The sequence below is a fragment of the Sapajus apella genome, unplaced genomic scaffold, assembly GCF_009761245.1.
Source record: "Sapajus apella isolate SASKATOON/1434 unplaced genomic scaffold, GSC_monkey_1.0 scaffold48, whole genome shotgun sequence".
Classification (NCBI taxonomy): Eukaryota; Metazoa; Chordata; class Mammalia; order Primates; family Cebidae; genus Sapajus; species Sapajus apella.
In genome coordinates, this window is record NW_022436988.1 from 14996217 (window position 1) to 15009549 (window position 13333).

General features: G+C 49.5%; 1 protein-coding gene across 2 annotated transcripts in view; it reads right to left on the reverse strand.

Moving 5' to 3' along the window:
* Positions 1-13333, reverse strand: part of AXIN2 (axin 2) — a 33315-nt gene that overhangs the window by 14723 nt on the left and 5259 nt on the right. For both annotated transcript variants that reach the window (XM_032242013.1, XM_032242014.1), the window contains exon 3: positions 6501-6641. In XM_032242013.1, the coding sequence (XP_032097904.1) occupies positions 6501-6641 (141 nt within the window). The remainder of the gene's footprint in view (positions 1-6500; positions 6642-13333) is intronic.

The window sequence follows — 13333 nt, forward strand, 5'->3', positions numbered from 1 at the left end:
AGTGAAGATTCCAGTTAATCAAAGAACCAATGTATGTTAACCAAACCTTGGCTAAGGAGTGCAGAAAGGATAATTGCATTGAGGGGAGTAGGGAAGGCTAAGGAGAGAGATCAGTATCCAAAACAACTTACCCCAAGTGTGACTACTGTCCCAGAGAAAGGTGAGTATGGAGCAGAGACAGACAGAGCCGTGTGGAAAGGATTAGCAGCTGGGTGACCAGTGCTGGAGAAACCCATCTCTACTCAGCCTCCTACTCATGAGGCCAGTACTTGACTAAGCCCACCTAAAGATCACTTATCAAAACCCAGTGTCTTCACCTTGGGAAGTTCGGCAGGCACAGCTGAAAACTGGACTTACAAACGTGCCTGGCTTGACCAGAAACCAAATCCCACGTAAGGCAACTGATTTCAACCTGAGCAGCAGCTCCTTCGCACCGAGTCCCTACCGTGGGTCAGACATCGATCGGAGTATAATCAGACTTCATTCTCATAAGACACTTTAATGAGCCGCATTTGACAGATGACCAGAAGAGCTCAACAGCTCCCCTAGTGTTACAGACAGTAGCAGACTGAGAACTCATACCCAAGCCACGGCTGGACTCCAGACAGGCAACTGTTAACAACCTACTTGGTCCTCATTCCAAGATGCCCTTCCCAGCCCCAGCCAGCAGTCAAGCTTTCTGATGGTCTGAACGTGGAGGTGCTATTTACTAAGCCCCAGGCAGTCACCTGACATTCAGGAGGGATGAGGGGGAAATCTGCGGAATGCTCTGGAAAGTCCTCCCCAACCACCTAGTACTCACTGGCTATGGGGCGTGCCAGGTGGTTCCCAAGGCATGCTGAATATCCCCATCTCTGACTTAAAATACCTTATATGGTAGGGGTGGCAGTGGGGGCGGGGTGTCCCACTGATTAGGCTCATGCTAGTCTAACCAAATTCTGCTACCCTAGGGCTGTAAAGCAATATCTACCCTCTATCTTCAAGACAGTGGATGACTCTGCTCCAGGTCTCTTCCTGACAATCTTAGGGGCAGGAGTCAAGCATTCCATGGACCCCACCGTGACATGAGTGACTCTTCAAGGGTCCTCTAAGAGTCCCCCACCCATCCCATCCAAGCTGCTGAAGTTTCCACTGGTAGCTTTCACTTTTCTCCTTTTCCTTCTCCCAGATGAAAGTCAGTGGTAGAGCTTTCATGCCTCTTCTTCCATATAAGGTTTAAAAAAAGAAAACAGAATGGGGATAGGGATGGGGAGGGGAGCAGATAACTGCAATATTGAAGGCAAAAGGAACAAGTGATTTCATAAGCACCTCATACCCCTACCACCACACACACACACACACACACACACACACACACACACACACACACACTCTCTCTCTCTCTCTCTCTCTCTCTCTCTCTCTCTCTCTCTCTCTCTCTCCATTATCTAGGGCAGGTGAAGGACTAAACTGCTGGAAAGGCAACTTGTAACCAGAGCAGAAAAGGAAGATGTCAGCCCATAGAGGCTCAGAAAGGCTTAACAGGCGCCTTCAAGGAAATGTGGCTTTAATTCCCTCCAGCCAAGAATCTTCTTCCAAAACAGCCCCTCATTCCAAAAGGGGGCCTCTCTTCTTTTATTCAAGCTCTAAAAGTCTGTGATCAGTTTCCTGGCTGCTCAAGCCTGTGGGCTGGAGAGCACCAGAGTTTTGGTCCCTATACAGTCTCCTTTAATTATAAACATTTTAGTTAACGAGCCTGCTGCCGGGCCCAGCTGTTTCTGGGGAGCACAGTTTTGAAGTGTGGACTCCACTTAGCTGCCATTTGAGCCGAGCCAATTAGCTTAGCCTTTTGACTCCACCATGCCCGACCTAACCTGAATGTCATTTTCTGGCAACTTTGAAATAGCAGACTCATGCACACATGTGTCCACTCGCATCTTCATTTGGCAACCATTCTGAAGGCGGCCTCTGATCACGGCCAACATCAAAAGCCCGGTTTGTAGGAGAAGGTTAATATTTGAAGTTCACTCAGATGCATTTCCTGGTGTCCAGAGTAAACCCCCATAAATACAATACAAAAAAATACAAATAACTCATGACATTCCCTGTGTGGAACACCAAAAAAATCATCTCGTGCTGATTTTGGGACATGTGGAGCAGAAACAACATACAAACGTAGCTGATCCTGATTACAATAGCAGCTCCTCGCAGAAAGAAGAGACAGAGGCCTCCACGCCACTGACTTAGCTTTCAAGAATCCTGGCAACCACTAACCATGGCTACACTTGGGTGGCAAAGAGCCTGCTGCTTCTGATGTTTTCAGCCCCTTCGCTCCATCCTCCTTAGCCTCATGCCCTGGAATGGCCCCACAAGCCTTCTGCCTCCAATGCTCCAAAGATTTTGGTGGGAGTCTGGCAGTTAATGTTAAAAAAAAATTTTTTTAAGCCATTTCTTCCCAAGAATGCAGGTTTCAGAGTAACAGGCTCATAAAACAGCCTTCTCAGAGGCCTATGATGGAGACTCAAATCCCCAGCCATCTTTAACAGGGCTTTTTACTTAGCAGGAAAACAGAAGTCAGGAGTAGGCTTTGGGAGAAGGCAGTAATTTCTTGAAGGCCCCTGCCTGCTCTGCACACTCAGGCCCTGGCGTGTGGCTCCCTGGATAACCGAGTGCAGGCCAGCGCTGCCCCAACTTCTACCCAGGCCTCTTGCAAAGGCCCCTGGGACTTAATTGGTTCTGTCGCAAATGAGACGATTGCTTTCCTGGGCTTGTGTCTAATGAACTCCAACCTTCTGGAGTCTATTGAAGGCTGCCTGTGACCCCCTCTCTCCCCCTCCCCCTTCCCCAGCCCTGTTGCCTCCCCAGCTCCCAGCAGGGCAGCCAGCCCCCTCCCTAGCCCCTCACAGCCCGCACTGGCCATTGTGATGGGGAGAAACAGCCAGGGCTCTTTTCATGCTTTATGGGGCGCTCCTATTCACTTGTTCAAGGAAATTTCAAAGGGGCCTGCTACCCTCTTATCCCCTCTAAGCTTCCCGGGATGAACAATGGGCTGAAAGCGATTCAGTTCAGCTTTTCATCCCCCACACACTTTATTTCTCGCCCGGCGCTCTCATCTGCACGAGGCCCACAATTGGCAGAGCTCTGAAGAGGGGGTCTAATCCTAGCCCTGGGAATCCCGGTGACCGCCCAGCACTGGGCAGGATCACACACACCCAGGACCAGTCAGCCAGAGAACATGCTGCATGGCCAAGTCTGCTGGCAGCAGAGTGGGGAGGGCCCCAGAGACCCCCATGCCTGGCCCCCCACAGCAGCTTGAGTAAGTGCAAACAAGTCTGGAGACCCTTCTGATGTTTTCTAGTGATCCCCACTAGAGGCAGCGTGAGACAATGTGCAAGAGACAGTGATCCTACACGGATGCAGATGCACTCCCAGTTAGTATAAATGCCCAGGTGGGCACAACTGTGACAGTTAATCTGATAACCTGCCCACTTGGTTGGGAGAGGGCACAGTGCCACCCAGCACCACCAGAACGAACAGCCAACACCATGAGCCCATAGAGCTCCAAGCCTTGCACGTACCTCCTCTTGGCTTCCTGGTTTACTCATTTTCCATCCAAGGTGGCTGTGCCCCAGGATAGGCTTGTTACCACTCACAGGTGCTGCCACCAGGGACACAAAGGTATCTACTATGCCCCAAAGAGGAAGCTGCTGCATGAGGGACTTGCCCTCTCTGGTCTGTGTATCAGAGTGGACCTCACTGACCTACACAGTAACCCTTGCCATCTAGAGTAGGGACTGGCCAAGGTTACCTTTCTGATCCCCGAAAAGTGGCTACCCCATGCTTGGAATCCAAAGTACTTCAGCTAAAGGGCGAAGGGTGAGAGCTTTAAAGTCACCTCTAAACAAAACAGAGTTTTTATTCTGGGAAGGGGATAAAAGAAGAGAAAATAAATGGGGAGGCTGCAGGGGAGAACTCAGAACCTGCTCCCTTCCACCCCTCCCTGAACCAGCCTTTCTAAAAAGCAGTCTGATTACTAAGAAATGTAAATAAAAGAAACTCAAAGTGGCTCAAAGGTCTCATGACCAACTGGTCCTATTCACAGATCTCCTGTTGCCCGGGGGAAGGGCAGAGTGGGCAAGGTTTAGGGCCTGTGTCTGGCCTGGACCTGAGGTCTGTCTTGGAGGAGCACGGCTGTGGAAACTCTGGGCCTTATTTCCTCATCTGTAAAGTCTGCCTGCCTACCTTTCTGATTGGGTCTTGTGAGGATCAAACAGAAATAAGTATGGGACTCCACCCAAGTTATCTCATCATGAACCCAGAATAACACCTCAATGATGGGGACTGACATGCAGCCAAGGACCAGGAAGCAGGCCAAAAATAGTCTCTAAGAAAACTCAACAGAAGTCTTACAGTCTTAAGTAAACGGCATCTGACTTAGGAGATTCACTCAATGCCTTCATTCAATTTCAACTTACTCTTATTTTACCCATAACACTAAGATTCCCACACAATCCACAAATTAATAAATGCTACAGGAGGAATGTTTGCTAGAAGCAAGCACATAGACAGCAAAACATGACAGCAGGAAGAATAAAAAGAAGAGATAAACTTTTCAAAGGGGAAAGGGTCAGGTAACTCTACACCCTCAACGCCTATGAGGGAAATACTACAACAAAGTACAAAAACGGATCTTGATATAACTGAGGGATAAATTATGGCTTCTCTAACACTATTCAGTGATAACAGAGCAAAATGCATTCTAAGAAATCCATCCACCAAAAAAAATTATCAAAGGATAATCTTTTCAAGTATGGATATTGAATTTAGTCAATATGGAAAAGTCTCTTCTGTGAAACTTCTCCTTTCTCCATATTAGAAACTTCTTATATCTCCATATTGGATGAAAGATGTGTACTAATGCCAAAATGCTATTTTTATTAAAATTCAACGTTTTACCTTAAGGATGTCTCTCCCTTTACTAACTAGGGAATTTGAGGTAACACAATAAAAGCCACCAGCAAAATAAATAGTAAGTTCCCAAACTCACCTCATCAACTTTCTCTCCAATTGGTCCCATGCCATAGGCCAGGCAACAGGACACTGGCCAATAAAAACCTGATAGTTTCAAACAAACTGGAAGAATAGATGGTCTAGTTTTAGAAAGCTAAAAGGAACAAACTCTAAATAAGTGTGCCAGAACTTACACAGTTCAATGGATTTGCCTTTCAAAACTGTTCCCTTAGCAGGCGAAATTCTGACTCCAAAACATTGAAAAGCTTTCAAAGACCGTTTCTCGAACAATGATTCTCAACTGGGTGTTGGGTCGGAAGCCTGTGGGGAATTTCACCCATCCCCAGGCTCCACTCTGGGTCTCCTGAGCCAAAACCTCAAAGGGTGGCAGGAGACGGGGATACCCAAGCCCTCCTCATGAGACTCACTGAGGATCACTGCTCTCCAGCTACAGAGATTGCCATGACTTGACTTCATATGACCTAAAATTCAAATCATTACCTTGCCTAAGAGCCTTCTGACTTCATCAGACCACACCAATGTCTCGGACTATTTTCAAAAATCAAAGGCCATCTGCCAAAGAGCCAAGATAAGACACTGCTTTGGAGAGAGCGCCTACTTAGGGTGCTCAGTATTTAACAGAGTAGGCACTCCACCCACACTTACTGAATAAATGGTGTCCATTTAAAAACAATGCAGAACACACAGTGGCTCTTTAGAGGTTCCTGGCTTTCTCACCCCCGCTTGCTATGTCTTTTCCTCCAAAAACAATAAATACCTAACGCAGACCCTTCTAATGCCACCTTTTTTTTTTTTTTTTTTTTTTTTGAGACGGAGTTTCACTCATGTTACCCAGGCTGGAGTGCAATGGCACGATCTCGGCTCACCGCAACCTCCGCCTCCTGGGTTCAGGCAATTCTCCTGCCTCAGCCTCCTGAGTAGCTGGGATTACAGGCACGCACCACCATGCCCAGCTAATGTTTTGTATTTTTAGTAGAGACGGGGTTTCACCATGTTGACCAGGATGGTCTCGATCTCTTGACCTCGTGATCCACCCGCCTCGGCCTCCCAAAGTGCTGGGATTACAGGCTTGAGCCACCGCGCCCGGCCCCTAATGCCACCTTATCTCTCAGCTGTTGGTTCTGCAGACAGGATACCTGGGTTTCTGGACCAGCCAAGCGACTGTTCCCACAGGGACAACCAGATGATGGCAACCAGAAGGTTTTTTAAACTCAAGGAATCTATAAATATTCATTCATCCCTAATCTTCCACTGTCCTTTAGTTCTCTTCTGTTACAATGTCCTCCCAACTTTCAAAGCTCTAAGCGTTACCCCACCCAGATGACCATGTCCTCCTCCTCAACCAGCACCATACTCCCCTCCCACCAAACCAGTGTCCATACACGCACAGGTGGGGTCTGCAAGGCCAGGGAGGATAGACGATTCTGCCTACGTGTCCAGGTGGTTCACACTCCCAGGCAAGCCCACGGATGGGCAGCCAGGATACTCACACACTGCTGTCCGTCATGGACATGGAATCATCCGTCAGCGCGTCGCTGGATATTTCACTGTCATTGGCGCTGGTGGCTGGTGCAAAGACATAGCCGGAACCTACGTGATAAGGGTTAACAGGATCGCTCCTCTTGAAGGACCTATGGGCAAAGTACAACAGTGGTTCAGTCACTGACCCTCACCAGAAACCCAGGTCATCAGGTGACCCCAGGACAACCCAGCACACCATCCCACAATCTGTTCAATGCAAACCTGCTGCCTGAGTCCAGTTGCTCACCTGGGCAGAAAGCAGGGGCCACAAAAGGGAGGCCTCCTGAGCCACCAACTCACCCTGGGGAGAAAGCAAGCTGGTTCCTCTGCCCCCAGTGGTAGGTCAGCCAGGGCACAGAGTATTCCAGAGGCAGCACAGGGGATTCTGTGAAGTTCTAAATGCATACTTAGAGAGAGGAAGGAACAGAACTCTGCTCTAGGACGGGAAGCCGTGGACTGGAAGAGGGGAACAAGTCAGTGAAGATGACCTCTCCTTCTCCACTCCACCTCCCTATCCAGTCCCTGCACCAAAAGAATATAACTTCAGGGCCCCAAGACATCTTAAGTATCCAGGCTCCCTGTCTGGGGTCTGTTAGCCTAGTCCAGAGATACAAACAGCTAGAAGCCAGTGTGGCCTTCTCACTTTGATCCTGGGCCCACAGTGAGCTGGACAGATGGGAAAGAAAAGTTCCAGACAACGTTCAGGACTCCAGTCCCACCTGTGAGCTCTGCCACGAGCCACTGCCATGCCCCTTCCCCCACCCCTCCGGCTTCCTTTCCCCAGGGCTGGCTAGTGCTGCAGGATTCAAATGAGCAGCACAGCTGTTTCAAAGGAAGGCCCAGCCCCTCCTCTGGTGTCTTCAGCCCTTTTGTTTCAATGGCCCCTGGCTCCTCATTTCACCCTCTTGATCTCCTTCCAGAACAACCAGTGTGCAGGTCTCCTGCTGGGCCGCATTCCTCTTGTGTCACCAGTGAGGGGCTTAAGTAGGGGGGAGGGGCAGCTAGGTCGGTAGGCTGCAGGAAGGGACCACGTTAAAGCCCGAGGTCGCAGGAGGCCTGTTTACAAAGACCCTGGCATCCTCCACTGGTCCCAACAAGTCTATGCCAGCAGCAAAGAAATCAAGCGAGGGAGAAAAGAAAGGCTCAGAAAAGAGAAGAGATTCTATTAGTCCACAGCAGCTGCTCTATAAAGATGCCGTGGGGCTGGCAAATGAAAGGCACCCTCGAAAGGTGACAGTCAGCTGTCTGCACATGTTCACCAAGCTCCTACTCACTTGCTATGTGCTGAACTCTGGTCTCCCGGCACCCATGGCCAGGTGGGGGCATGTCACCATATTGTGGGGGTGTCATGAGGGAGGTATGCTCAGTGTAATCATGGGCCCATGAGGAGGGGGAAGGATTACTGGACTGCCCATTCTATAGACGAGGCCCTTGGAGTCCAGAAGTCCAGCAGCCTGCCCCAGATCACACAGCTAGAACTGATGGGCATGGACTGAGTCACATGGCTCTCAATCAGACTGCCTCCCAATACAAAGACTAGACTCAACCTGTTTCCAAGTTCTCATAGAATGAAGAGCAGGTTATGAGTGACCCAGTATAGGGAAACCAGATGACAGAGAGAACGTTTCTAGGAGGGATGGTTGGGGACGGCTCCCTGGGGCAGATGGGACTAAGGTGCACCATGATAGATGAAGAGGAGTTTGAGCTGACCGACACCCAGGACTGGGTAAACAGAAAGGCAGTGAAAAGCTCTCCCTAGACTGGGAAGCGAGAAAGGGGTCTAATCAGCAGGGTAAGGAGGCCTGGCAAAGACAAGGAAGTCGGTCTTCAGGGCAAGGTCAGAGTCCTGTCTTAGCTGGATGGGGAGGGGCCAGGAGGCAGGGGGGACAGCAGGGACGGCAGGGAGAAAGCATTCCCATCAGCACATAGGATCCGAGGTCTGTCACCAGGCTGGACTGAAAGGAGGGGGAGGTCAGGGCGGGGAGCCCAGATCTTCACACAATTTGGTGTGAGGGTTTGTCTCAACAGGAGATGGTTGGGATGGAAAAGAAGGTGGGAGAGGCAGTCCCTGCCTTTAAGGAGTTTGCGCTTGTTGGAGTCGCCAAACACACAAAAAGGGTCATAAACTTTCTAAGACAGGAGGGACCCTTGTAATCAGCACAGCCATCCAAGGAGGTAACCGGGCCCCACATGGGCCAAAAGCCTTCTCAGACTCGGCCAGAGGAGCTGGGCCACAGCTGTGTCCTGGATCTGGTCTGGCTACATCAAGTCAGATCTTAGAAATATGCTGTAGGCATAGAACTGACCAGAAGGTGCAGACCAGGGGCGCTGCACATGAATCCCGCCACACTTTTGACCAAGTGACCTGTGACTGTCCCTTGGACACTCTAACCCTGTTCTCATATCTGTAGAGGGCAGGAAGTCTCACGACCCCCTGGGACTGCTTGGTGAAGATTAAATGAAACTGGTAAGATCTTCCAGGCCTTCTTCCTGGTCCACGTGTCCTCAGTCCGGAATTCCCCAACACCAAAGGCAGAGAGGAGTGGTGAGAGTAAAGAACAAAACAAAGTACATTCTTCTGGAGAAGGCTCATTCAGTGAAAATGGACTGCTAGTTGAGGAGGGGGGCTCTCTGTTCAGCATCCCACTAAAGGAAGAACAGGCGGAAATGCGCTTCAAAAGTGAGAAAGAAAAAGGTACTTCTAAATGGTCAGAGGAAATCCATAGAGTAGGTGGGGAAAGGCGGTGAAATCACCCAAGTCTTTGAAACAGGCCAAAGTGCCCAGCTATCGGGTGTGCACGTGAGGTGTGGATACTGCCTCAAAGCAGGATGCACAAGATGACTTCCTTGGGGCCTTTTCCTGTTGTTAGGAATCCGGTCACGTCGGTAGGGACCAAATGTCAGAGGCTGGGCACTGCTGCTGGCATAGCTGCGGGCCCGCTGGGCTGAGTCGCAGCCTCTGCAGACGTGAGACCTGAGCACCCACCTGAAGGACAGGCAGTTGGATCACGGCCCTCTGCACCCAGTTCTTAGGTCCTCCAAATGAACCAACAAAGCCAAGTAATATGGGGGAAATCACAGGAATATTCCAAAGAAAACCAACAAAGCGCCAACAGAGAGCTCTGGCCAGGCGCGGTGGCTCACACCTGTAATCCCAGCACTTTGGGAGGCCGAGGCGGGTGGATCACCTGTGGTTGGGAGTTCAAGACCAGCCTGACCAATATGGAAAAACCCTGTCTCTACTAAAAATACAAAATTAGCCAGGCGTGGTGGCACATGCCTATAATCCCAGCAACTCAGGAAGTTGAGGCAGGAGAATTGCTTGAATCCAGGAGGCAGAGGTTGCAGTGAACCGAGATTGTGCCACTGCACTTCAGACTAGGTGACAGAGTGAGACTCCATCTCAAAAAAAAAAGGGGGGGGGGGGTGGGGAGAGAGCTCCTATTTTCTCAAATACCCTAATTTCCTTTCACTTTTATCATGATAACTTTATTGTGCTTTATAATGACAGGGCACTGGTGTCTCCGTGTTGACCCCTGTCCTGTGAAACCAGACTGTAAGCTCCATGAAGGGTAACCCCGTCCTCACATGAATCTCTGATGCTGAAAGTAGTGGGTGGCACATGGCAGGGACTCAAAATCTCGTTGAATCTCCTTAAAGAACCTAAGACCATCCGATGGGTGCTGGAAAGTTTTTTAGTTTAACAGGCATGGCGCAACACCGAAAAAGCCAGAACAGCCTTAAATAGCATTCAAACATGCTTCCTTCCATCCCCTCAGTTCTGCTATCTTAGTGGTATTAACACATCAACCATGTCGCCAATGTAAGAGCTATACTTCAACCTCTGTGGGGAGAAAATGACTCAATAGAAAATTCCTTCCTCCCAGCAAAAAAGACACCTAACTCAAACCCCATGTGTGCTCGTTGTTTAACACACGGATCCCAAAATAAACTCGTCTCCCTTCACTTCCAAAATAGAGGACTACTGTGTGACCGGTAATTAAAAATGGAATATACTGCTCTTAACTCAGTTGACTGCAATAAAGTACTTGGATTTTCCTACAATCATAACAAGAGGGGGCAGAGAGAGGGGGCAGGGTGGGGAGAGGCAGAGACTCAGTTTTTCAGAACCCAGACTTTTGTCCAAAGTGCCACATAATTTTAAGAAAACGGAGTGGGGCTGTTTTCTTGTGATTACTTAAAAAAAAAAAAAAAAAAAAAAAAAAAAAGAGGGGGGGGGGAAGAAACTCAACCATGCTACAGTAATTGTACCCAGATGCTTATTTCTTCAGGACTGTTGTGCTTCCAGTTGCTGCAAGGATTTTAAATCCCTACGGAGAGTAGAGGCCTAGGCTGCAGATTCTGCGTCAGCCTCACATCCACAGACATAGTCTGCGATCTCAGTAAGCAAAGGGTTTTCAGCCTGCAGGTGGCAGAGACCCCTGGAACCTTTAGGGAAGGGAGGTACGGGTTGCTTTCTGTTTTCCCCTATGCTGTTCTTATCTCCTCTTAATGAGATGCTGTGGCCCTGCCCCATCCCCATAGACCAGAGGGGATCTCCACACTGTCTATGAACCGATCCAACAGAACTGACCATAAAGGGTTTTCTTCCTCCTCCCTCCTCCTCCCCCCTCCTCCTCCCTCCTCCTCCAGGTCCCTTCTCAAAACAATGCAACTTCAAAAGTATTTGCTTCTAAGTCTGTGCGTTTAGGGCTTTCCAAGAGCCCTCTGAAAATTTACTCACAAGGTCACTGCCCAAAAGGCAATACCCTCTTCAACAAGCGTTTTCTAAGGCAAGATCAAGGGGCACTCGGCAAGGGGCCAGGACTCCAACAGCACTGGGCAACCAGGCCTTTTGAACACAGGCAAACTTTTACAAGTGTATCTTAGCAAACTGCCTTCACCAGAGCTTCCATCCTCTAATTGCGGACTACTGCTTCCAGCATATCTTTCCTATGGCATCATTTTCTTTGATAATTGAAGCCAAGCTTGATTCCAATGGCTCCGCACAAAAACGGGCCTCATCAGCCAGTTCTTTCAGAGAACGGGAAGTGGCGCTGGGAGCCAGCAGAGGGCCATCTGCTGGGCCTGGCTTCTTTTAAGGGAAGCCAGAGCAGAGGGCCCGAGGGGAGGCAGATGAGCCCCACCCTGGGCAGGACACACAAGGGCCCGTGCAGAAAGGCGAGGACACAGGGAGAGCTCTGTGCACCCAGTGCTGTATTCTCCTCCCCAAAATAAATGCGAGGCTCAGCGCCTAATCCCACAACCCCCTCACACACACACCTCGACACTGTGCGTGTGTTTGTGTGCCAGGGTTTTTACACGTGCTCCTACCAACAAGTGGCTTTTGCTCTAGGTTATTTATAGAAAGCGTCAAAAGCCCAGGCATCCCCCTCAACCACTCAGCCCAGAGTCCTGCCCTCTGAGGATAATTCCTGCTCTTCCGCCCCAACTATTTATATTAAACCTGACACCAAATCAGTAAGGACACAAACAAGTCGTTAAAAACGAGGCTCCTTTGAGTGCCCAAGGTAAACACAGAGCTTGCAAGGCTGGCCAGTGCCCCGGGCATCCGGCTGGGAGCAGACGGTGAAGAAAGACCCTCCTCAGCAGGACTCACGTTTCTGTTTCATTCATTTTACTAGCTTATTAAGCCCATCCCAGATGCCAGGTACTCTGCAGGATGAGTTAGTGTGTGCAGGAGGGAAGGGGTGAACTTAAAAACCTTAGATGGGATCCCTACATTCCAAGAACTACCTGGAAAAAGACTTCAGTTTAAAAAGGAAGTTGAGGCATGGGGGACAGGGGGCCACTCTAAAACATTACAATGAAAACTAGGCTAAGCCAAGAGTCACCCGTTCAAAGGTGACATCCCAACCTGGTTGCCCTTTTTACATTAACATTATTAATTATACTAATTATAACACTTAGCAGCTGTTCACAACGTTTCTCTTTACAAAAGGCTTTCATGTTTATTACTGTGGTCCTAGTAAGAATCCTCTGATACAGACAGAAGCAACGGTGCCCACCCATTTTACAGATAGGCACATGAGGTTCAGAAGGCTTCAACACACAGTGGACCGGGCTGGAACGAAAACCCTTGAATAACTCAGCAGACCGTTCAATATACTCTGCACACCCTCAAATATCTTGCACGTTAAAATGATGTTAAGATCATCTGGCTGTGTCTTAAATTCTCTTTAAATATGCCCAGTTAAGTAAGACACGTGAGCTTCAGAGTCCATAAGATGCTTCATCTCCACCCAAAGGTGGGAGAAGGCACACGTGAATCTAGCATGGAAACTCTCAGGTCAATGGCAAGCTGTCACCTCTTTATCAATGATGTCCACAGTTCACAGCCAACAAGGCAGCCCTGGAAGACAGGAGCTTCCGCCTTCTGGTTCTCAAAAGCTTCAGGAGCTGAATCCTGGTCATATTCCAGTGAGGCAAGCCCAGGATGGATCTCAACTGCTCACCCACAAAGGGGAGGGTTTACAGCAGAACCCTGCCTGGGGAGGGCGTCCAACACCACACACTGTGCTATTTACCAAGGTGACACTCCAGTCCCCACAGTGGGAAACACAGAAGCCCCAATCGAGAGGCCCCCAGAGAAGCAGCCTTTACCATGGCCCTTCAGTAGTCTTGGTTCTGGCTGCCAGGCTAGAGGGCAAGGGGGTCAGTGCCAGAGGTTTACCCAAATGTTCTCATAATGGTGGAGGCGCGCATAGCAGGTGCCCAGCGACTTATCTGCTGCAGAGGCCAGACCCAGGATCTTCCTCCCAAACAACCTGACTCCATAAGC